A 23,602-nucleotide genomic window follows, 5' to 3' on the forward strand; every position below is an offset into this window, starting at 1 on the left:
GGAAAGCTAAGTGAACACAGTCAAGTAGAAACCTGGGTGGCAGTCCAGTGTGGAAGTCTGACCAAAGAAAATGGCCAACGAGGGCCAGGTGCTTTGAAAGTCATCAACCTCACTTACTATTACATGCCACAGAGCAATCTGCCTAACATTTTAGTCAGACAAGCTTCATTTAAACCAATAATTTGTCTTCTTTTTACTGTTAAGTGATAAATATCCACACCAAACAGAAATACAAAGCCTAGCTGGGTCTACTTCCTCTGTGCCTTCAAATTTTAGGGGGAAGTGTCCTTCGCCTCTTGTGGTAGGCAGTGAAGGGGAAGGTTTTAGAAAGTTTAGTCCACAGATAATTTTCCAAAGAGTTTCCACCCCTCTTACTCTTTAAAAAGTTTTCCATGCTGGAGAATTGTGGTAGAACGATAATATTGTCCAATGAGATGAATATAATTTTGAGCTGCTACATTTGTAACTAGATGAAGTTCCAACTAAAAAGTAGGACAGACACTAAAATAGCTGAGATTATCTGGACTGGAGCTAAAGCTAAGTACTGGCTCAACAGGATACAGTATTTCTGGCTTTCATCTCTGACCTACACACTCAAGGTTTGTAGTCTTCTTTGTTTTCTTCCTAGTAATTCCAATTTATTCTACTCCTGGAGGTAACACATCAAAGTGGCACATCTATAACTATAAGCAACCATTCTTTGTATAGCACTGATCAGGATTTCTTCAATTACTGCCCTCAGGTTGACTTTCATTTTTCCCCCCAAACAAGGCTTGCTATTAGAAGACAGGCATAGGCTGATTATTTTCCTGGACCTAGAGATACCCTATGCCTAGAGACCACCTTCCCTAGACACACTTTCTCTGATTCTTTCTTACTTTTATCAGCACGACTGTACCTGTCTTTAGAGAAATCCAATATATGGAAATATAGATGCATATACTACTCTTAGCAGATGTGATATTGTGATTTTTAGGAAATACATATTTGGTCTTCTTCCTGTTCTTGGCACAGAGTTCCAAAAACCTTTGGAATTTCTGAAGTGGAGGAGAGCAATAACAGTATCTTTTGTTACATTTTTAAAAAAATTTAGTTCATTTTTAAAAATATATTTTATTGATTATGCTATTATAGATGTCCCAATTTTCCTTATACTATCCTTGTTTTTTTTAAAATTCTTTTTTCTTCTTGCCGTTCTGGTTGAATGCTTCTTTCTTTCTTATGTTCCAAATCTATGGTCTGAATCCCAGCTTCCTCCCCTCCACTGACGGTTCCCTATAGATTTTTATTTTTCTGTATTTTTCTTAGTGTAACCTTCATTTCTTCCTTTATGTTGTTGCTGTACTCAGTGAGTCCTTTGAGCATCCTGATCACCAGTATTTTGAACTCTGCATCTGACAGGCTGGTTATCTCCATTTTGTTTAGTTCTTTTTGGGGGGTTTTGTTTTGTTTTTTCACTTGGGCCATATTTCTTTGTCTCCTCAATTCAGCAGCTTTCCTGTGTTTGTTTCTGTGTGTTAGGTAGAGCTGTTTTGACTCTCTGTCTTAATAGCTGCCTATTGTAGAAAGGGCACCTATAAATTGTGTGGGGAGGAGCCTTAGGTAATTGCTAGGGTGGGGCAACCTGGTTTACTGCTTTGTGGCTCTGTGTGGAGGGAAGGCTGGGAGAGGGGACAATGCTGCTACCTGGCTTCTGGAGTTTTTCCTGGTACTTGCCCTGTTTCCAGTTACTTCACCCACTTCCCGTATGTGACTGGCACCCTTCAGCTGTTGCCCTGGTACTGAATCCCAGAGTGGGTCGATTTGCACACGTTCTATGTCTGTGCAGGTCCTTTAAGCAGAGTCTCTGAATATCTGGCAGTTTCTAATGCCACCCCAACCCCTCCTGGTTTTTACAGCCAGAAGTTTTAGGGATCAACTTCCTGGCACTGGAACCCTGGGCTGTGCAGTCTGGCCTAGGGCTGGGATCGCTCGCTCTCAAGGTATCCCTGCCGATTTTTATCCAACATATGTGAATGTGGGACCACCTGTTCCGCCACTGCTGAACTGCGTCTCTGCTTCTCCTACCCATCTGGATGAATGTGGCTTCTTTAAATCCTTGCTTGTCGGACTTCCATACAGTTCAATTTTCTGATGGTTCTGGATATTATTTATTTTGAGGTCTAGCTGTAATTCTTTCTGTGGTTGTGCAAGGAGGCGAAGCATGCATACCTATGCTTCCATCTTAACAGGAAGTCCCTCTCTGGTTATGTTAATGACATCACTTTTGTAAAGTACCTAAGGATGGAAGCTGGTTGCCAGGAGACAGGGAAGCAGGGTGGGGCAGGTCAATAATTAAATCAATCATACCTATATAATAAAGCCTCCGTAAACACCCAAAGGACTGGGTTTAGAGAGCTTCCGGGTTGGTGAATACATAGAGATTTGGGGTGAATGGCACATTTAGAGAGGGCTTAGAAGCTTTGTATCCCCTCACACATACTTAGCCCATGCACCTCCTCCATCTGGCTATTCCTGAATTATATCCTTTTATAAATAGTTTCTGTGAGTTATATGAGCTGCTCTAGAAAATTAATTGAACCCAAGGAGAGGGTCACTGGAAACTCCAATCCACACATAACCTGGATTTATGATTGACATCTGAGGTGTGGAGTGGGGAGTCTTGGACAACTGAGCCCTTAACCTGTGGGATTTGACAGTATCTCCAGGTAGACAGTGTCATAATTCAGTTGACTTGTACGACACCCAGCTGGTATCTGAGAATTGTTTGGATGTGTGTGTGAGGGGAAACCCTCACATTGGAATAGAATGAGGAATATTAGCAGATTATTCAAAATCAGAGTCTCATATTCATTTCTCAATGACCTTTATTTGATGACTTCATGTTTCTCTAAGTCCTCTAAGTTAAATTCCTAGTCTTTTTAGTGTAAAGGCAATCAAGAAGTACACTAACACTTAAGAACTGATATTTCAATATGTGATAGACTAACTCTTGTTATCACAACAGTGACATTGAGTTTACTTTATTTTAGTATCTCTTCTATCTATCTCTCTATCATCATATCATTTTCCTTATAACATCACTAGAAAGTAGACAGGAAAAAGAAATGTAATCCTTTGTTAGTTGAAATGATTTTGCATAGGATCTGAGGAAACATCTAAATATCTTGTAGCTATTAAAACCTGAATTGAGAAGTCACATAAGACTTTATTAGAGTGTTTTTGTTCCTAAGTTTCCCAACAAATATTTATTGAACACCTAATTAGATGTATAAGGTATTCTGTGCCAGAAAAATGGTCTGAGAGTGAAAGAAAAGTAATTATAGCAGAGTACAACACTTGCTTTCACTATTACAGACCTGTTGGAAAAATGGCAATAAGATAGCCAGACTTTTAGAACGTAAGAATCAAATAAACCAAGAAAGAAATGGATTATGTTGAGCGTAAATTTACCTGCATGCTTGTTGCGTCTGTGGCTGATTCTTGGTGTGGATGAACCATTTCCCCGTGGCAGAAAAAGGGCAGCACCTTTGACAGTCAGAAAGCTCTCGCTGATGCTACAAATAAAAAAGTCAAAAGAAAATAAATTATTTAATAAAGGAAATCAGGGACTAAGATGGAGACCCACTTTGGGACTATTCTCTCTTACCTCTTCCAAAGTCCCAATTTCATACAATGTAGTAAAAACAAAGTAAAAAAGAGACTGTGGTTACTCACACAGTCCTGCCTATAGCAGACCATTTTTATGAAACAAAACTTTATATATTTTATATGCATTACATGGTAGCAGTTAAGAGTGAAGACTCCGGAAACAAAAAAAGGATAAAGGGTCTGGAATCTGACTGCCAGGGTTTGAATCCTGGCTCTTGTTACTTCTTGCCTGAGTGAATTTTGGGGGGCCTAAATTCCCTTATGCATAAAACAGGGATAATAAAATGAGATTGTTGTGAGGAGTCAATAAGAATATAGCTTCTAAGAGTGGTGCTTTAGTAAATATTAGATACTATTATTAGATTTATGGTTATCAACATTAGTCATTATTAATAGATCTATAGTGCTTCAACAGTGTTGTAATCAGATGTGAATGTTACAATGTTTAGTTACTAATAATAGATCCAAAGTTTACTAAAAAATTATGTTTAAAATACACACCACACTAAAGTGTTACTCAAAATTTTACTTTCACCAACTTGCATTCCTACATGCACTGAAAAGTAGTGCACAGGAAGTATATTTAACCCATGGAATTTGCCCTCTATGTTAACTTCATCCTTCATGTGAACGATAGCACAAAAGACGTGGAGAATTTTTCCACTCCTCAGGAGTAGAGGCTGTTCAAAATATAATTCCTAGTGGACACCCACAGCAAACAGAAAATATACCTAAACTATTTCATATCAACAGACCAAGCCTTTCAGTGTTAACCCACAGAAACCGAAAAGGGATCAAACTTTGAAATCACTAATGGCAAAGTTTTGAAACACATAACGGAGGGTTCCAAGTTTGCTGGTAAGTATGTATGCTACTCAGGGTGAGCTAATGTACTGTAAATTATACTTCCTGCTCAACATTTCCACTTGGAAAACTAATTGGCATCTCAAACTTACATTGCCAAAGCTAATCTCTTGAGTCCCCTGTGAACCTGATTCCTAGCCTCATCTACCCAAGTTGTTTGGGTCAAATACGTAAGTCATCACTGGTTTCTCTTTTTTCCTACAACAATATATATGTAATCCATCAGAAAAACCTATGAGCATTACTTTTAAATAAATGTTAAATCTGCCCACTTCACTCCATTACCACTCTTACAATGAATGGTCCATGGCACCATCATTTTTTACTTTGACCACTCTAAAAAAGATTTTTTAAAAGCTTTATTATAGAAAACATCATCCATATACAAGAGTAGATGGAATAATGTAACCAAACCCCATGTTCTCATACATTCCAGCTTTAACTTGTGGCCTACCTTGTTTCTTTTATATCCTTCTCCTTGTCCCTGAAGTAAAACTAATCCTAGACATTTTATCAACATAAAGCCTCTTCACTGGTCTGTCTGCAAGCGCTTCTGCACTGCTACTATCCACTTACCAAAGAGCAACCAGAGTGACTTAAAATATATTGATCTGTATGTACCTCTATATATTTTAAATTTACAGAAGTATATCATATAATGACGTTACTTCCCTGCTTAAAGCCCTCCAATGGCTTCCCTCTGAACATAAATAAAAGCTGAAGTCTTCAGATTGGACTTCAAGGCCCTGTAACATCTGATAAGTTACTTCTCTGATCTCGTTCCATCTCCCATTTTGTTTACGTAATGACTTCTGTTTTTTTCTGTATTTCAGGCCCCTTTTCAGGGCCTTTGCATTTTTTTGTTTTCTACTTGGGACATGTTTTTACTGGCTTGTCAGAAAGTCATATCATCATCTCTGGTATCATCTTCATTCCCCACCCCCCAATCATACTCTAGCTTGTTCTGTTTTGTTTCCCTCAGCATACTTATCGTACACTGAAATTATATTTATTCACATGTACACCTGATTGAGGTTATCTCCCTATAAGAAAATATAAGCTCCATGAAGAGCAAGAATTTTAGCTTGGTCAGCACTGTATCCTCAATATCTGAAACAGGTACTCAGTAGACATTTGATGGATGAATTCATTCATCCCATGGTTTCTTCCATACTTTTATATCTGTCCCATCACTGCAGCAGGAATTGTAATTTAAAACAAGAAAATAGAAATTCTGTAATCTCACATGTGAAAACTAATTGCTACAAATATCAAGATACATGGCAGATTAATGGACTATAATATACAAGTGTCTGATAATAAATTAATTGGCAAATTAAATTAAATCACCTCTATAAAGTTATCAGTTGGTGACTCAATTTTATCTTTTAATCAAGTGGCATGAAGATGATAAACCTTTGAAGTGACTTGCCAAATACATTGGAACATGTCTTCTAAAAACAAGCATGAATCCATAGCTGCCACTTTAAAATTTGCATGCAGGCTGGGAGGGGCTGCCTTTATTTTGTTTTGTTTTCATCTTTAAATAAACCATTGCGCTCTTGTGGTCTGTTGCACAAGTCTTGTCTCTTGTTACATTCGTGGTATGCACATGTCACCCTGCTGTGAGTTGCTCTGTTTCACTCATATTACGGGAACAACCTAAAACAAAATGTCTGAGTGACAGGATGAGCGGGGTACACCACAGACAGGAAATGAAATTCACACTTCTGCCAACACAGCAACTGCCTGCTTTACTAAATAAAAATATTTTAAAAATAAAGATTAAACAGTCTACCTATCTTCAGGCAAAGTTACAGCTATGGGCAACTTTGGTTTCCCATAAACAAAGTAGTCTCTACATCTACAAAAGTAGATGTGTTGTGAGCTTAAAACAACCAAGCATACTTCAGTCATTTGTTCGTGAGACAGAGGTAGTTTCTTTTTGACAAACACAAGTTTAAGAACTAACTTCCTCGTTTTGAGAGCTCTGTAGTATTGTTCTTAGATACATTTGTTGCTTATGCTTTAAAGGATATCTAAGTGTATACTTTAAAATGTATGTAGTGCTTTCACAGGGGGATGGTTGGGTGGACAAAGGCCTTGCTTAACTCAAAAGCTACCGGGAAAATTCCTGATTATAAAATCAAGACCAGGAGTCAAATTTATATATGGTATAAAGGAAAAGATGCCTTTCTGTTTACACAAATCTCAATAAACTTCTGACAGAACAAAATGCACAGCAGATACAGCAAGGTGCAGGTATGGGCTCCCAGGATCATGGCAGACACACTCTAGATTGTACAATCAATCCTCTTTTAAAAAAAATTATTTATTTTTAGAGAGAGGGGAATAGAGAAAGAAAAAGGGAAATATAAATGTGTGGTTGCCTCTGGAGCGCCCCCTACTGGGGACCTGGCCTGCAACCCAGGCATGTGCCCTGGCTGGGAATCGAACCAGCAACCCTTTGGTTCTCAGGTGCTCAATCCACTGAGCCACACCAGATGGGGCAATCCTCTTTATTTTGTGGCCCTAGATTATAAGCCTCTGGGTCTCATAAAAGTGGCATACATTGTTGGTCACAAGAAATGAAAGTGTGGCTGATTACAAAAATCCCCTATCATCATGGAAGAGAAGTTTAAGCTCTATAAATGCTATCAAAGATGCAATGGCAGCACGGTACCATGAAAGTAAAAAATAAAATTTGCAACTACCTGAGTTTAGGTGAATTAAATTCAACTTGAAAATTAAATGCTTTATTTGTATATGAAGAAAACTATATGCAAATTTAACCACATGTACTTCAATGTAAGGTAAAAGCTTAGTATATCTTGCTAGAATAGCAAGAGATTAATTTATGTAAATATTAGCCTTTCTGAAACAGCTGCCTGAAGGTTCAATTGACATATAGAGTTGGTCTCTAATTAAAAATTTAGAAAGGTAAGTAAAATCTTTTATACCTTTTCTAATTGACCAGTTCTCTAGAGTCTGTGCCAGGAACAGGAGTCCTGTAATTCTATGGAGCCACCCATATGTGATTTCAGATGTCTAAGTTAAACAAAAACCCAAAACCCCTATATTAAGGTAAACACAAGGTAAAGTGAATACCACTATTCTCTTGACCTAAAGAGGGAGAGTAATTAGCTGCTTGATAAGACAATGACACAGGATCGTAACCCCTCTTCTTTATCAGAATACAAATGAAGAACATCTATTCCTTTTTCATCATAAGAACACTTGCTCATCAGGAAAATCATCCATAATTAGAAATATGTACTGAGTTAATAATAGCTAACTTGATGAAATGCCTACTCTATGCTAGGCACTGAACTAAGCACTTTATGTTATTTCATTTAATCTTCACAACAATCCTATGAAGTGGGTACTATTTTTCTTTTTTAACCCCAACTTACATATAAGGGATCAAGGGGCTCAGAGATCGTTATTTGCCCAAGATCATACAGCTAATAATCCTTAGAGTGAGAGTGAGGATTCAAACCAATATCTGATTTGAAAGTTCATGCTCTTAATCACTCTCTACTCTCTACTATGTTGTTCCAGTTTCTTGATATAGTTTTATGAAAGATGAAATACAATGTCTCCCTATAGAGCTTTTCAACAGAATTTAAAAGTAGAGCACAGGAACGAGAGATCTGAAATCCATCCTGATCATTCCTTTTTGTTCCCTCTAACAGGGCCATGAACAGAAAGGCTATATTGAAGGGAATAAAGAACATCTGGATGAATCCAGATGGGCTAGACAGTAGAGAAAAGAACTGTGAATTCTGTGGGAATGACAGTAGTATTTTAGTCTCAAAAATGGAGGATAGCGTACTCTGCTTTCAATAAATATAGGGAAGCACTCTATGCCAATCTCTCCCCATCAAAATCACTTCCTAAAGCATGAAATGTGTTAACTGGAAGTGTCTTCTCAGGAAACGGTAGAGGAAAAGGTCAATTAAGGGAAGAAAATACTTAACTATTCTGAGGTTGGAACAATCTTTGAGGAATGTGGCCAGAGTGATCATCCATGACCAGCAGGTAGGCCAAGGGAGCAAAACAGCAACAACACACTGGTCAAACTGCTCAATATCAGTTAAATAGACATTCTTCTGTTTTGCATGCAACACACAAGAAATGGATTATTTACTATGGGAAATGAAGTTTCAGAAAGTAGGCATAATACTTTTGTTTCAACATTAAAGTGAAGGAAGTAGATTTTTATGTTTATAATGCCAGACTCTTGAGTTTGTTTGGCATTTCTGCCTGAAGCCAAAATTTATAGGTAAAATACTATGTAACACTGATTGAACACAATATAATTGCATAACGTGAGTTGGTTGCCATTTATATAAACTTCAAATACACATAGTATAAACTGTTAGAGTTTTGTTTTGAAGAATATTCATCTAGGGGTCACTTTGAAATTCATTACACCCTCTCAGCATTCTCTCTTTTCTGGTAAGCTTCCTCTGCTTATTTAGCTGTTTAATTTTCAGATTAAAGGTACTAGGGAAGCTTCTGTAAATCCCATTAGGTGGAAAAAAGTTCATGTCCTCACTTAGTTGACCATAAGGCATAAAAAAGAAATTTCGTAATAAAAAGTTTCAAATATCAGATCAGAGGCCTAAGGACTACAGAGCTATCAATACTAATGCCTAAGGAAAAAGTTTGGCTAAATCCCCAAAAACAGGAAGGAAAAAGTCATTGTGCCTTGATGTGTGAAACATGGCTACAAAAGTCAAAAGCACACTACCAGATAATAAGAAAAGTTTGATTCTGTAATCCCAAAGAAACTTAGATTACAATGGGAGACAATTCAAACCCAAATATTGTAGGTATTATTATCTGTAATTAAAAAATCCCCAACCCACTCCCATCTCCAAGATCCCTGGCCATATGTTCAAGTGACAATATTAGAATGGCAACTGATACCTGGAACCCTCTCTCCCATGGCATAAACTCCCAGACATATACCTATCAATTCAGGCACAACTATTTGTCTCTTTACCAGTAAACAAGTAGAGACTGGGGTGCATTAGTTGATCAATGACTGGCAAAGTAGAGAAGAGCTTAGGACAACAGTTCTTACTCATTAACTATATAACCACAGACCATTTTAGTTCCAGCTAATCTTCCACTTAAACTGTTGCACAATGCCTAGCACAGCTACCCTCAGATGGAGCTATCTGCTTTTCCACTTTCTTTTCCACAATCTAAGAAAAAAAGGTCTGTTTGTTCAAGGCTGAAGGAAAAATTCCATCAGGACAAATTTCTCCTGGTCTTTTCCCTATGGACTACAAACAGGAGGTGAAAACCCTCCAGAAATTTTGTTTTGTTGATTTAAAATGTTTTCTTACTGATAAGATCTTATTAACTATGTATTCAAACATGTTTTGCCTGAAACATGTGCATTTTAGAAATGTTCAGAAACAAGCATAATCTAGGATCATTAATTTTTACCATTGGCTATACACTTCACCTTCCCAATTTCTACAGAGTAGGACACATCTGAATTGGTATTTACTGTTTTGGGCTGTCCAAAAATAGATCTCTCCTTCCTAATCTTATCTTAGTCTCTTTGGGGAATTCCCCAAATGTGCAATGATTTTGGTGGCTTCCAACTTTGAAACCACAAGGGGCCTTGTAGTAAGCTGGCAAGTGTAAATTTAGGCCTGGCCAGTTGAAAATGCTCCTCTGAATCTTAAGCCAGTGATCCAAGGGAGTAGGGACAGTGGGGGATGGTCACATTCACTGTAGGGAGAGTGGCAAGGTATAGGCCAGTCTGCTCCTGCTCCCTGGCTTTCCTTGAATGCCTTTGGCCCTGCCTGTTCTCTAAGTTTGGTCTTTTAGCCTCCCATCCATTAGGTGAGCTCTGACATCCTTCTCACAAATGTTTTGCTTAAAATAGTTAAAATTCATTTCTGAGCTTGCAACAGAGAATTTGATATGCTGACTGGAGTTAAGAGAATTTAATTTCTTGTCCCTAGTCACACAGCTTATAGTGAGGCCTAGACTCAGCCCCATGTCATCTGACACCCACAATGGCACTTTACCCCTTTACCCTGAGTTAGCTGTTATTACAACAGGACATGCTGCTAATACAACAATTTGAAACAACCAACAGTTAAAAACACATCTGGTCAGTTCATCTAAAAGAGAACAAAGGCAGGATCTCACTGCAAAGCTTGGTGTGGTGTTTGTTCTATTTTTCACAGCATCCTGAAGATGAAGTTCAGATTTGAGTGGGTAAAAGATTTAGATAATATTCCCACAAGGCAAATCCTCTCATGCTGTTTCCTAAAGTTGCTTCTTTTTTGTTTAATAAGCTTGTTGTATATTAAACACTGCTTTTAAAAAACGTAAAATACTTGCTCTGGATGGGTGATTCAGTTGGTTGGAGCATCAACACCTACACCAGAAGACTGAGGGTTTGATCCTTGGTCAGGGCACATATCTAGGTTTTGGGTTTATCCCTGGTGGGGGTGCATACAGGAGGCAAATGATGTTTCTCTCTCATGTTGATGTTTCTCTCTGTCTCTCTCTCTCTTGCCTCTCCCACCAAAATCAGTACATATATCCTTGGGTAAGGATGAAAAAATAATAAAAAAAACTAGACACCTAAAACAAAAAGTTAAAGACCATGGCGCATAGGCAGCAGGGCAAGAAAGCCTACATGGGAAAAGAAGTGGATACCTGCCCAGTCTCTGGTTTCTCTTGGGTCTTTTCTGAGAGCAACAGTCTTTCCTTCTAGACGCTGTCTGGTCACACATCCACTTGACTACCTTTTAGGAATTTAACGTTTTAGCTTTTGGTTTGGGTTTCAAAAGTACTAACAAATAATGAAAGGTCAGACCTGGGCTCCAACTGCAGCAGGTGGGCCTAATTCGGCACATTTTGTGAGAACAGCACAGATGTAAAATCATTTTAACTTCAGAGTACTTTTGAGAAGAACATACACACATTCCTGATCCTCCAGGTTGCCACTACTCCTGGACTTGCACTGAGCAGACTGGACCCAAACCATTTTTTAGTTTGGGCTAAGGCTCAGAATCCAGGCCTTCTCATGACCTTGCTGCTGCCTTCTAGTCTCTGTCCCTAGACAGCTGCCCCGGCAAGGCTCAGCTCACAGCACTGCCATTCAAAAAACCAAAAACAAGCAATGCCCCCCTAAAAAAGCCTCCCAAGAACTACGTGTCCATGAGTGGACTTGGTCTCAGGCAACTTCCCAGCACAACCGATGCTAGTCCTCCTGGAGAATGGCAGTGATGGGAGTCTTGTTTTGAAGAAGGTCCTCTAAGGATAGGAGAACCTGCCTCAGCCCAAAGGAGCCCTATTTTCTTTACAGGCTGAATTAACAAAGCTTCTCAGTCCTGCTGGCCCTAAACTCTAGACTTAAATACTTCTCTTTCAAAGAGGTAAAACTTAAAAGTTGTCTAGGTCAAAAAATAAATGACCTGAACAGTTCTTTCTGAGCATTTGAAACACTGGATGTACTGGTTACCGAGAGATATGACCAACATTATTTGGCACCTAATTTAAAAGGTGGTAGGAATAAACAAAAGCAGGTTAACTAAAAAAAAAAAAAAAAATTGGTCAGCATTCGAAAAATCATTTGTTTACGCGATTCAACAGATGCCTTTCCAGGTATTTGAAACACACCTGCAGAAGGAATGCAAGTTGGGCTTTTAAACACTTGGCCAAAATGTCAAACCCTGCTTTCAGACCATTTCTCTTTCACCCTTAAGCAAACTACTTGGGAGGCTCAGGCCAACTTCTATTCTTTGTTATTTTCATCTTCTGACATCTTTGTCACTACCTTTTATTTACCCCCTTTTCTTGCTCAACCTTCTTTCCTTTCACTCTGATTCCTACTACAATCTTAAGACTCTATGTAGACTTCTAATTCCCAGAGTCCCTTTGGAGGTTTTTTTTTTTTTTTTTTTTTTAAAGATTTTATTTACTTATTTTTAGAGAGAGCAGAAGAGAGGGAGAGAGGAAGAGAAGCCACAAACCTCTTTTTGGTTTTTCTTCCTTCCCTAACCAACCTAGTACCTTCTTAATACTTACTAAATCTTAAAATTATGGGATTATTTGATGAGTTATGTATTATTATCTGTCTGAGCAGTGAGCTCATTGAACAGGAACAACTGCCTTGTCTAATGTTTGCTCTCTAATGTCTAGCACAGGGTCCGATACTAAGTGGATGTCCAATAAATATTTATTGAATAAATGAAAGAAAGGCAGTATAATCCTGAAGGAGATTATAAAACCATGCCTCTGGATGCCAGAGCACCTTCATGGTCTCAGTGACAAAGGTATTGGAGATGACAGCAACAACACTGAGCTGATTCAGCCGGGCCTGTCACACCTCCAGATAGCCTCTACCTCCATTCCCTTCCCTTTCTATTCCAAACACCCTACTATCAATTTCCATCACAGCTCCTGCTTTCTTCAATTCTCCAGTTAACCTGGTATTCTACAATATCAAGATAATGGAAGCTAGTAGGGGGCATGGTTTCTCCCTGCTTACTTTCTCTCACCTGCTTACTTATTATATTCCTTCTCTGATCTGAAAGAATGATGAGCTGTTAAAAGTCAACCCTTTCATTTATATCCTTGACCCCATTCCCTGGTCTCCTAGTTTTATCAGTTAGTCATTCCTCTCTATTGACTGCTCTCCTCAGACTAGAAACATGCTCAAGTCTGTTCTTGCACATCCTTAAAACAAAACCCTTAGTTGGCCCTCTGTTTCTTCTAAATTCTTTCTTTATTGCAGAAATTTCTTAAAAGGAAGTCTATACTTGCTGTTCCCATTTTCGTCCCTTGCCAGTCATTTCTACCCACTCCTGCCTTGCTTCTGTCCCACCACTCCCTGGAAACTCCTCCCCATCCTGTTTGCCAATGGTTTCCCAAGTGATAGACTCAATGGACAAAAATCCTTCATTTTGCACCTGGAGCTTTTATGTGCACTGGCAAATCACCTTCTCCTTTTGAGACTCTCTCCCACCTAGCTTCTAAGACACTGAGTCCACTTAGTACCTCTCTAAGCATCCCAGTTGGATATCCTTTGCCAGATACTGTACACTACCTTACTGTACTCACTGCTCTTAAACCAGAGAGATTATCTGGCCTTCATAGGGCTTTGAAACACTCAACTAATTGTAATTAAAAATAAAAAATTTTCAGCTTCTCTTTAAAAGTGAGAAAATCTGAATACATATGTCCCTTATTTATATTTGGCAACAACTGGCCAGAGCTGAGCATATCTGTCCTTTTAGATATCACATGGTGATAAGTGCTGTGGAGAAAAACAGAGTGGAGCAAAAGGGTATGCTGCTGTGTATATTTGTGTCATAGGGTATGGTCAGGCAAAGTCTGATTAAGGTGTATGTGAGCAGATATCTGTTATGTGGCTGTTTGGGAAAACTACATTAAAGACAGAGGGAAGAGCAAATGCAAGGGCTCTGAGGTAGATGGGTGCTTTGCTGGTTTAGGAAACAGCAAGTGAATTTCCAATGGCACTAAAGTGTCATGAACCAACCATGTGTGGCAGAAGATCAGAAGGGAAGAACAGGACGTATAGGTCTCAATGTCTCTACTTCCTGATCTGCAATTCACCTTCTAACGCACTACAACTGGAATTTTCTTCTAGTTATCAAATCCAATGGACATTTGTCAATCCTAATCTTTCTTGACCATTTGGTGTCATTGGCAACCTTCTATCTTCTTAGTATTCTTACTTTCTCAGTATTCCTTTTATATTTCTGACTATGCTCTCACATTCTCATTTGTGGGCTCCTATTCTTTTTCACTTCTTTAAATATGTAAAGCCTGGTGCTTCACAATCACTGTCTCACAACAACTCTATGAACAGAAGTCATTCTTTCCCCATTTCATGGATGGGGAAACAAAGGTTTTGAGAGTAACCTGCCTAAGTTGACCCATTACGCGATCAGTATAACAGAGCGGGGATCAAATTTTAGGCCTATTTTCATAGGGTGTATGTTGTTGGTGGTTTTTTTTGTTTTTGTTTTTGTTTTTTAAACTCTATTCCATGGCTTTCCAGCAGACTGGATTCTTTGCCTGTTCTGCATAATGCAGTCCCACTGTGGCCTACTTACCAGGGTACCAATAGTGTTCAAAGTGAATTCTCAAATCAGAAAGCAAAGGTTTTCCTTGTTTGTTCATTTTGTTATTTAAGTTGTTAGTTCAGCGCAACTTTTCTGTAACCTTAAGAGTAATTCTCAAAATTCATTGGCCATGAAAATTTAATCCCGCCTGTAAAACACGAGTCTTTCAATTTTCCTTATTAAACCGTTTTTTTAATATCTGTTCACTACCATATCAGGTTAAGAAAACGAAGTAATTTGCCAACAGGCACTCTTAAAAATCTCTCAAAGATACTAATTCTCAAATATCAAACCAAAGGGAAATAGAGAAAGGCATGACAAAATATGTTGAATCTTTATTTTCATAGCTATTTTAATTCATATTACAGATCCTCTTGGCCCTGTACTAATGCATAATGAAATCCAGGAGGAACACTTGCCAGTGCTTGGGTTCTGACACAAAAGCAGTTAATTTTTGTTAAATAGTAATAATGTTGCTGCTGATGATGATGGAAGAGGAAGAGCAGAAGGAGGAAGAGGATGAGAAGGAACAGAAAAATAAGTATCAAAAGTCAAAGCTCAAAGGACAATTTAATGAGTTGTTAAAGATAAGGGAACACAGAAAGCAAGTGGCTGGCGCAGGCCTTAACTAGCTCAGTGTTTTAACCAATTCAAAGTTGCCTGCTTCCTAATCTTTTCCCCCTTACACAATCATTTCAGAATTGCACCACTAATACAGATGAAAAATTTCTCTACTGGTTCATTGCAAATTCAATGTATTGAGCATTCTTGACGCTGGAGCCACATTTAAGAGTTAATTTATTTTTCAAGTTCACTAAATGCACAATTATAGATAAATTTATGAAGAAGCAATGACCCATAGCACTTTCCCCTCTGTTTTCCAGATAGTATTTAAGAAATTTGACAGCTTGGGACAAAGATATCGCATGTAGTATTCTGCAATATTCTAGAGTACAATATGAAGGAATAAAAATTCCAAACATTTTAGTTAGGATTTGGAAAAAAAAGAAAAAAGGAATATATTCAAAATGATCCAAGAGTAAATTTAAATTTCATATGTGTTTTAAGTATGATGAAGGAAAAAAAGTTAAAGGATCACATGTTTGCTTCAGTAAGAACATTGCAGTCTAATCCCAAATCTGCTGCCTAAATTGTTTTAGGGCACTGGTTGAGCTAGGTCCTATAAAATACCCCAGATGGCAACTCAGGACACAGGAATATATAAGGAACAAAAGGAAATGATTTTAACTGCCAAAGGCAAAATTTTTACAATGATTAGAAGGAAAGCTGTGATCCTACAGAGGGTCTTTCTTTTTCTCACACGGTGATAGACAGCCAGTGAGGCTATACATAAGTCTAAAAGACTTCCTTAGTCATAAGAAAACCCTATACACACCACAGAAGTCCACTCTTTAAATGTCTAACCATCGGGGACCATGGTTTCCAAAAGGAAGGTGGCTAAAGATACTCAACATCTAACCATTCTACCAAAACAAGAAGACATGGTCCACTTAGTTCTTTTTTGTAAAATAAGAAAGGAAAAATAATGAAAGACAGAGATGTGGCCTTACTCACCATTATAAAAGGACAAAATGTGGAATGTATAGATATCTCTGATAAGTAGACAACCAGTTACAACCGAAACACTGCTACTCATGTCAGATATTGGGAGAGCATGCAAAACACAAAGGGCAAAAGAATGTAGATTTTTTTTTTATTGGCTGTACAAATTGATCTGATTATCTATATTTATTATGATACACTGATATATGGACTAAGTTGTATTTTTTATCTACCTTGCTTTTATTTTCCCTGTATATTTCTTTTCCTTTACTAGGGTAAAGAATATATATTCTATTTCTATTTTACATGTTTATCTTAAATCTTAATTAGTACATTTCATGCAGCAAATCAATATTTCTACTTTGTAGACATGTTTTTTTTCTAACTCAGGCTACCCTGGGGGAGGGAATAGTAACATGCTTTGAAAGTCAGTGTAATTGAAAACATCATTTTTTTAAATGTTAAAAAGATTTAAAAGGCTACACACACACACACACACACACACACACACACACACACACACACAGAGTCTTCCTTTTAAAAATAAAAGTTGCATCTTAGTAATACTCTAAAAAGTAGAATACTTGGGTCTAGGAAAGGAAAATAAAAACAAGGACTCTGACAAAATGCTGGTAAAGTGCATTGCCCTTTCGGTAACTCAAGACCAAAAACCAAATGATGACAGAATCAGTAAAAAAACAGGGAAGTGGCTGTATGATAAAGTATCTGAACTTCTGCTTAAGAAAAAGGACATAACAGGGCAAAAAGCTGTGCACGTGAACAATGTGAAAGTAACGTGGCAGGAGAGGAAATGGTTACTGGTATGGAAGGTGGCATTGTGGGTTACTTTTTTCTTTTTTTGCAAATTTTCATGATGTTATACTGTGTTTTCAATTTTTAAAAAAGACAAAAAAAAAAAAATGGCAGTACAGGAAAACACACCGTGGGAACAGAGTCAAGCACACAGATGTTTTGCGTAAGCTGCATTTTCAGAGACATCTGCCTTTGTGCAAGACTTGAAAAAGTAAAGCTGTCGTCAACAAGTTCTCCAAAGTGAGGGGTGGGGCCTGAGAGAAAGTGAGCTGTGAAGAAACCAACAATTAAGAACTCTCAGGGCTGAGAAACACAGTTTCTTAGGTTAAGTTCCTCATTTATGAGCCACCTCTGTCCAAAATGCTTTGCCATCAGTAATGTCTACTACTCAAACAAGCTGCTTATATGTCTCCACTCAACTGAGGTTCTTTGTCAGTAACGCCACTCAGCTCTTTGCATACACAGACTATCTGTGGTAGATGAGATAGAGCACAACCTACTATATGAAAATCTGAGTGGGAAGCAAGCTGACCTACATCTCACTTCTTATTCCAATTCCAAATAAAAACGCTATCATGTACAAAAAAATCATGTAAAAGCAAAGATAATATACACATTTGTTCCTCTGTTCTACTGTCTTGCTTTGGTGTACGTTAAACTTTATTTCTGGAAACTCCTAGGTCTACATTGTTTGCTCTTTCATGTAAGGCAATGAAGAAAGAGTGCATTCACAGTGCTTTATACAGTGCCCAGTCTAACTCCATGTACAGAGTGTTTAATAAATGTGATTTGAAAATAACAGGGATGATGCTGAAGGCTCAAGCACACTTCCGAGGATAATAAATATGAAAGTCACTGTAAAATCTATTCTCTGGTCTTCATGTGCCAGGTGTGTAAGCCCGTATGTCTGCAACACAAACCACAGTGAGAGGCTGCCTTACTTGGTCTTGCGCCTTCACTCACACCTTATGCTAGTGGGAAACTCTACTTGCAAAAAAGAACTTTTCAGCTTCCAAAGTTCTCACAAAGTTCTATCTGGTGTTCTGTCTTGAACTTCCTTTTTCTGAGAAGTTGGGTGTATTATATGAGTTACTGTCCTATAGCTGCCTTCTGTGTGAGTCAACTACAAAAAACTTTAGAAACCTCTTGCTCAGGCATAGTAGCCTCTTCTAGGTCCTATATAAGCTCCCCTTACTGCTAACATGACAACAGAGCTGATAATCTGTACATTTATATAACATTTGTTAGGACAAAGCTATACAAACTGCTAATATTACCTACTGTATAGTGAGAGAGTGAAAGAAGGACCAGAGTAAACATGAGAGGTAAGCAGAGTACAGATTGGGAGGGTCTTATATGATTTGCTAAAGAAACTGGACTTTACCCTGAGGATAACAGAGATCCAAAGCTTGCACTTCCAGAAAGATTGTTGCAACTACAGTATGTAGGATGGATTGGAAGGGGTTGAGATTTAAAAATAGAGACAGATATTACTTTAGTAATCTAGGCCAAGGGAAAAGAGTGGTCTGGTCTGAGCTAGTGAGAATAAAGAAAAGACGGCGACTTGAGGGATATTTTTCTAGTTTACTTTCTGGTACAGATGGAAATTTTTCCATAAAAATGTTTAAATTGAAAGAAAAAGTTGAGTGTGAAAAGCCTTGCTATGTGCAAACTTGTTGCACTCAAAGAATAATTTTTACTTTGTACCTCCTGACTCTTCAGGCTGATCCCCAAAGCCTGAACAACACTTAAAAGTGCAATACTTTAAGACTCTCATGCAGGAGGATCAAAAGAGTCTATTTACCTGGCTATTAACTTTCATACCACCAGCTTTTGTCCAAACTTCTCTCAAAATAGTTTTTTTCCTCACCATCTTAACTTTCTCTTAAGTTATACTTTGCTAATCCTCAGATTTGCAGATCAAATCTGCCTTAACCTAATTGTCAGGTGACAGCCCATCATCCTGGACAAGCCAGGCAATCCTACAGACAATTATTCCTCATGTCACTTTGTTATCACACACGTCTATATCATTTCCTGTCAGGAACCAAACTTCAAGCATCAAGGAAGAACAGCTGTACAGAATGCTTTTACACAAAAGACTTCCCTCCTTCCTTACCCTCTATTCAAAGGATATGACAATATACTGACGATATAGCCAGGGCTCAAGTTAAATGAAAAATAACGCAACTAAGTTTTGAAACCACCATTTTAAACCAGTCACAAAGAAAGCAAACTTAGTTATCTGAACACAGTAACTAGAGAAAGATGAATGAGAAGGCTGAGGCCAATGTCAGTCAAAAGAAGGCAAGAGAATTTTACAAATTCATCTGTATTGCATTAGAATAGGACACTAGTGAAGAATTACTAAGCAGGAAACTAGAGCTCTCAGTTAAATGAAGTTACCCATTATTAAAGAATATCTGTAAGACAGTTCTCATAGATAATTTCCCCATATCTAAAATCAGTGTAAAGTAGCTGCTGGAGAATTTAAAAAGAATTTATAGTAAAGATGAACAACAGGCTATCCATGTAGGAGAAGAATGGAGTAAATCTGGGATATATATCCACATATATGCACACGTATACATATATACTTATTATTACAGTAAAGTTGCCTGTTATTATAGGCAACTAACTTTACTTCTTCTCTTCTACAAACAGTATACACTAAACAAGAGGTTAGAGTGAAATATGATGGAAAATATAAGATGGCTTTACCACAAATAGACTTCCAATTCTCACACACATCTTCATTGACTTGGGGGAGGCAGTAAACAGTAGGTACAATACATACTTGGCCAGAATTCAAGTGACCAGGGTTTTCTAATCCTACTATACCTATGGCTGGGTGACTCTGAGTCAGTTTCAGCACTTTAGATTCTCAATTTACAAAAGAAAAGGTTAGTATCTCACCTGCTGCAGGGAAATATATGAAGGTAGAGAGGAAAAAGCATGGAACCGACAGTCAGATGATTTGTAGTTCTTGCTCTGTCACTAATGAATCAGATCTCAATTTCCTCATATAGCATTATAGGCTCCTAAGCTTTATACTAGGAACCTTAAAATCACTCCATTAGTCAAGATGAGATCAACACATTTCTATAGTATTATTCAAAAATACCATTAGGTTTTTCATAGCAGAAGAGGTAACCCTCAAAGAAGGCCTCTAAAGGTTATGTCAAAATGGGCCTGGCTACTCTGTAAATGTGACTGTTAAACCCTATACGTTTATGTTCAGTAACCGAGTGTTAATTTGTTCTCTGGATTCCTGCTGTCACTGGAAATTTTTTTTCTTTAAAAAAAAAATGCTACCCTTCTCCTACTCCAGTGTTGGTTAGTTATAAAATAAAAAGATGGGAAGGCTGTTTTGGGTAGTTTTATACTCATCAAAGAGGGTAAAGATGGCAGCCTGAACTAAAGGGTGGTGTACTGGAATCAACTGCATTGGCCATATTATTAATTCATTCAGCTCTCTAGACAGTTATTTTACTTCTCTTTATCTGAGTTTCTTCATCTGTAAAACAGAATTAGTTATGTCTACCTTTCTCACATGCTTAGGGATAAAATACCCCTTTTTCTTAGTAGACAAAGTTTGTGGAAGCTTTCTAAAAAGTAGCAAGTATCAAGATTATACAAATGCACGTTACTATCCTAAAGTACATAAAACTTAGGCTTTACCTTTTATATTCTGAATAAATGCTAACTTTTGGTCAATGAAACAGAAAAAGAAACCACCCTCTAGACATGTTTTTATATGGAATGGACTCCTGGCTTCTTTCTGAAATGACTTGCTCTAGCTTTTAAAATAATTTTTTGGTTTAGTGCAGATAACTTTTTACCTAAGGAAGCTAAGTAGCTGGAAAAAGCATCTCAGGCTATCAGCAGAACTCAAACAGTGTTCCTATTTCTTTAAAATTGTAACACTAGGAATGAAGACCAGCTAAGGTCATCCTACTGTCTCTCTCCATATTAGCCAAGTCCACACCTTGCTATATTTAGACAAGGTATGCATACCCCATTAAAGATAGGAAACTCAGTCCTAGGCTTAGGATCACAGCACTGTAGTTAGTACCTCAACTGTGGGGGAAAGACATTCACAATAAGTATATTGATGCATTCCTTGGCAATCAACAGAAAAATCAATGCACAACTTTATTTCATTCTGAATAGATATATAATTGCTAGTATGCATAGAGCAATCTCTACCACACATAACTAACTACGTAACTCCAGCACAGTCATGACTAAAGCAAAGCACTGAGTATCTTTTAGGGAACTCACTTTCCAGGACTGCCTGCTGTGACTTATCCAGAGACAAAGAGCTGCCTGGGTCAAAAGGGTAAAATGTTGAGCAGTTTGGTCTCCTGGGAACTGGAACAAACAGGTTTTCAGCCTAGGAATCACCACTATATTAAAAACACCAAGGTCCGACTGGGTAAGTCCTTCAGCAGTGTCCAGACCTACCATCCAGCAAAGGAAGAGCCAAGTCAGGACAAAACAGACTTAAGAATTAAACCCCCCCCAAAAAACTATGAAACATGAATTTCAGAAAGAAGACTGTGTTGAACTGAGTCAGGGACATGGTAGTACAGGTAATGGAGGAACCTGCTTGGGGGAACCTATTTCCTAAGTGGTCCTTAAATCAGGAATAAAAATAAATGGTCTTAAAAATACTGTTGTCCTCAAGAGAAAGCTAAGAAAAACCCAATAACAATCAGATGTCTTTGGTACTTCCTCAAATGTCATTTACAACATTTAAAGAATGTGGTAAACATACTTCTGAAACATAAGTATAACCAATACAAATCTGTTTATCTTCATTCAAAGGAAACTGCACAGTGCAATTATGAACATTTCCACTGCAGGAAAGATAAGCAGATGTTGGATGTTTTCCCAAAGATTTTCTAGTGTCACTGAAGAGGCTTATGGAATCTGCTTTACATTTTTTCAGATCAACAGTTAATGCTAAAAGGGCAACATTTTGAATGTTGTTTCTCCTTGTCATAATATATTTTAACATTTCTACAGTGACATATTTAAACAATAGTTTTCATAGATAAAACAACTGAACATACAGTTTATATACTATACTTATATATTCATTTTCCAATATTTACTTCTACAACTAAAAGCTACATAAGTAGTTCAATAGATTTAAAAGAGTGAATTTTTAAAAACCCCACTTTCTGTTTCCTCTGCGTTTAAACCTTACTTAATGAAAATTACCTATATGTAAATATTCTCAATTGACACTGAGAAACTGAAATAATCCTCTTGGAGAAAAAAACAAGATAAATAAATCAAGTTTTGTTTGTTTGTTTGTTTTTTAATAGGGTTTTTATTTCTAAGAGAGATAAACTGGTCTGAGTTTTCTCAAGGCTTTAGAGTAAAACCCAGATTCTCTCCCCCACTCCTCAAGCAAACAGGCATTGGATTAATGCCTAAATAAATACCGTGAGATGGCAAGAAAGCAAAAAGACACATAAAACTTGACTGCTCACACTTCTGAAAATTCATAACTATACATGGTAGGCTGCAAAAATTGATCTTAATAAGAATGGTTTAATGAGCTGAAGAACCCCTGGCCCTCAGTGCACAACTGAGTTAAATAGCCCACTCATTCCACTAAATGTCTAAGCCCAGGGCAGTGGTCCCCAAAACTGTTAACAAGCTCTTTATAATTAATTTTGTAAGTATCTGAATTAATGCAATGAAATATTCTCCTAATTCCTCTCATGACCTTTTCTGCAAAGTAACAACTTTAAGTCATTTTTTCACCTTCCTGGTTCAAAGCACTAAAAATATTTTACCCCAATATTACTTCTTTTTGCATTGACCATGTAGATTCTGACTATTTGCTGAGGGCACAAATATTCAGGCTTTACAATAATATTTCAAGTTTTCCTTAAACAAATACCATTCTTGGAATATCTACTCCAAGCTTATTACAAGAGAGAGAATTCAAAAGGCTGCATAATCCTTCTCAATAGAGAGAAAAATGTTAGCTCAAAATCTTTCAACATGGGGAAATCATAAATGATTGTTTAAAAATGCATAAATGAATATCAAAAAACTTAAAAATTTACTTAATTTCTAAGTCAAATGCCTAAAACAGTCTAATCCAGGTTCTTAATTTGGGGGTGAGGGGAAATGTCACTACATTCCTTTGAGAATCTGATGGCAGTTACAGCCTTTTCCTCCCGGGGTGGCGGGGCAGGGTGGGGGTGGAAGTACAAATCATATATAGACCCACTTTTGCATACAATTTCACTGTATTCACGAACTGTAGTCTAAAACTGTGGATTAAAGGAAACTGGTAATTGCCCTACAGAAAATTCAGGCAGCTGGGAATTAACAGTGACACTGCGCGTGCCCCGCCCCCCTAACTTACTCCCTCATCTTTTAGCAGATAACAGTGCAGCTTCAACGGGAGGTAAACAACACTTAGTGATTGATGCTTGTATTTAACTTTGAAACCAAAGGAAACACACATGAATTAGAGATAAGGGTTAGGACTTCATAAAGATCTTCCACTAATCTATCAGCCTCTGCCATTCTACTCTCTGCCAGACAAA

General features: G+C 37.6%; 1 protein-coding gene across 2 annotated transcripts in view; it reads right to left on the minus strand.

The window, feature by feature from the left end:
- The window catches only part of SSH2 (slingshot protein phosphatase 2), a 230,047-nt gene that overhangs the window by 59,643 nt on the left and 146,802 nt on the right, over positions 1-23,602 (minus strand). For both annotated transcript variants that reach the window (XM_054573257.1, XM_054573256.1), the window contains one exon: positions 3,454-3,557. In XM_054573257.1, coding sequence (XP_054429232.1) covers positions 3,454-3,557 — 104 coding nt within the window. The remainder of the gene's footprint in view (positions 1-3,453; positions 3,558-23,602) is intronic.

The sequence above is a fragment of the Pteronotus mesoamericanus genome, unplaced genomic scaffold, assembly GCF_021234165.1.
Source record: "Pteronotus mesoamericanus isolate MK-2021 breed Mesoamerican mustached bat unplaced genomic scaffold, CSHL_Meso_final contig_246, whole genome shotgun sequence".
NCBI classification, from domain to species: domain Eukaryota; kingdom Metazoa; phylum Chordata; class Mammalia; order Chiroptera; family Mormoopidae; genus Pteronotus; species Pteronotus mesoamericanus.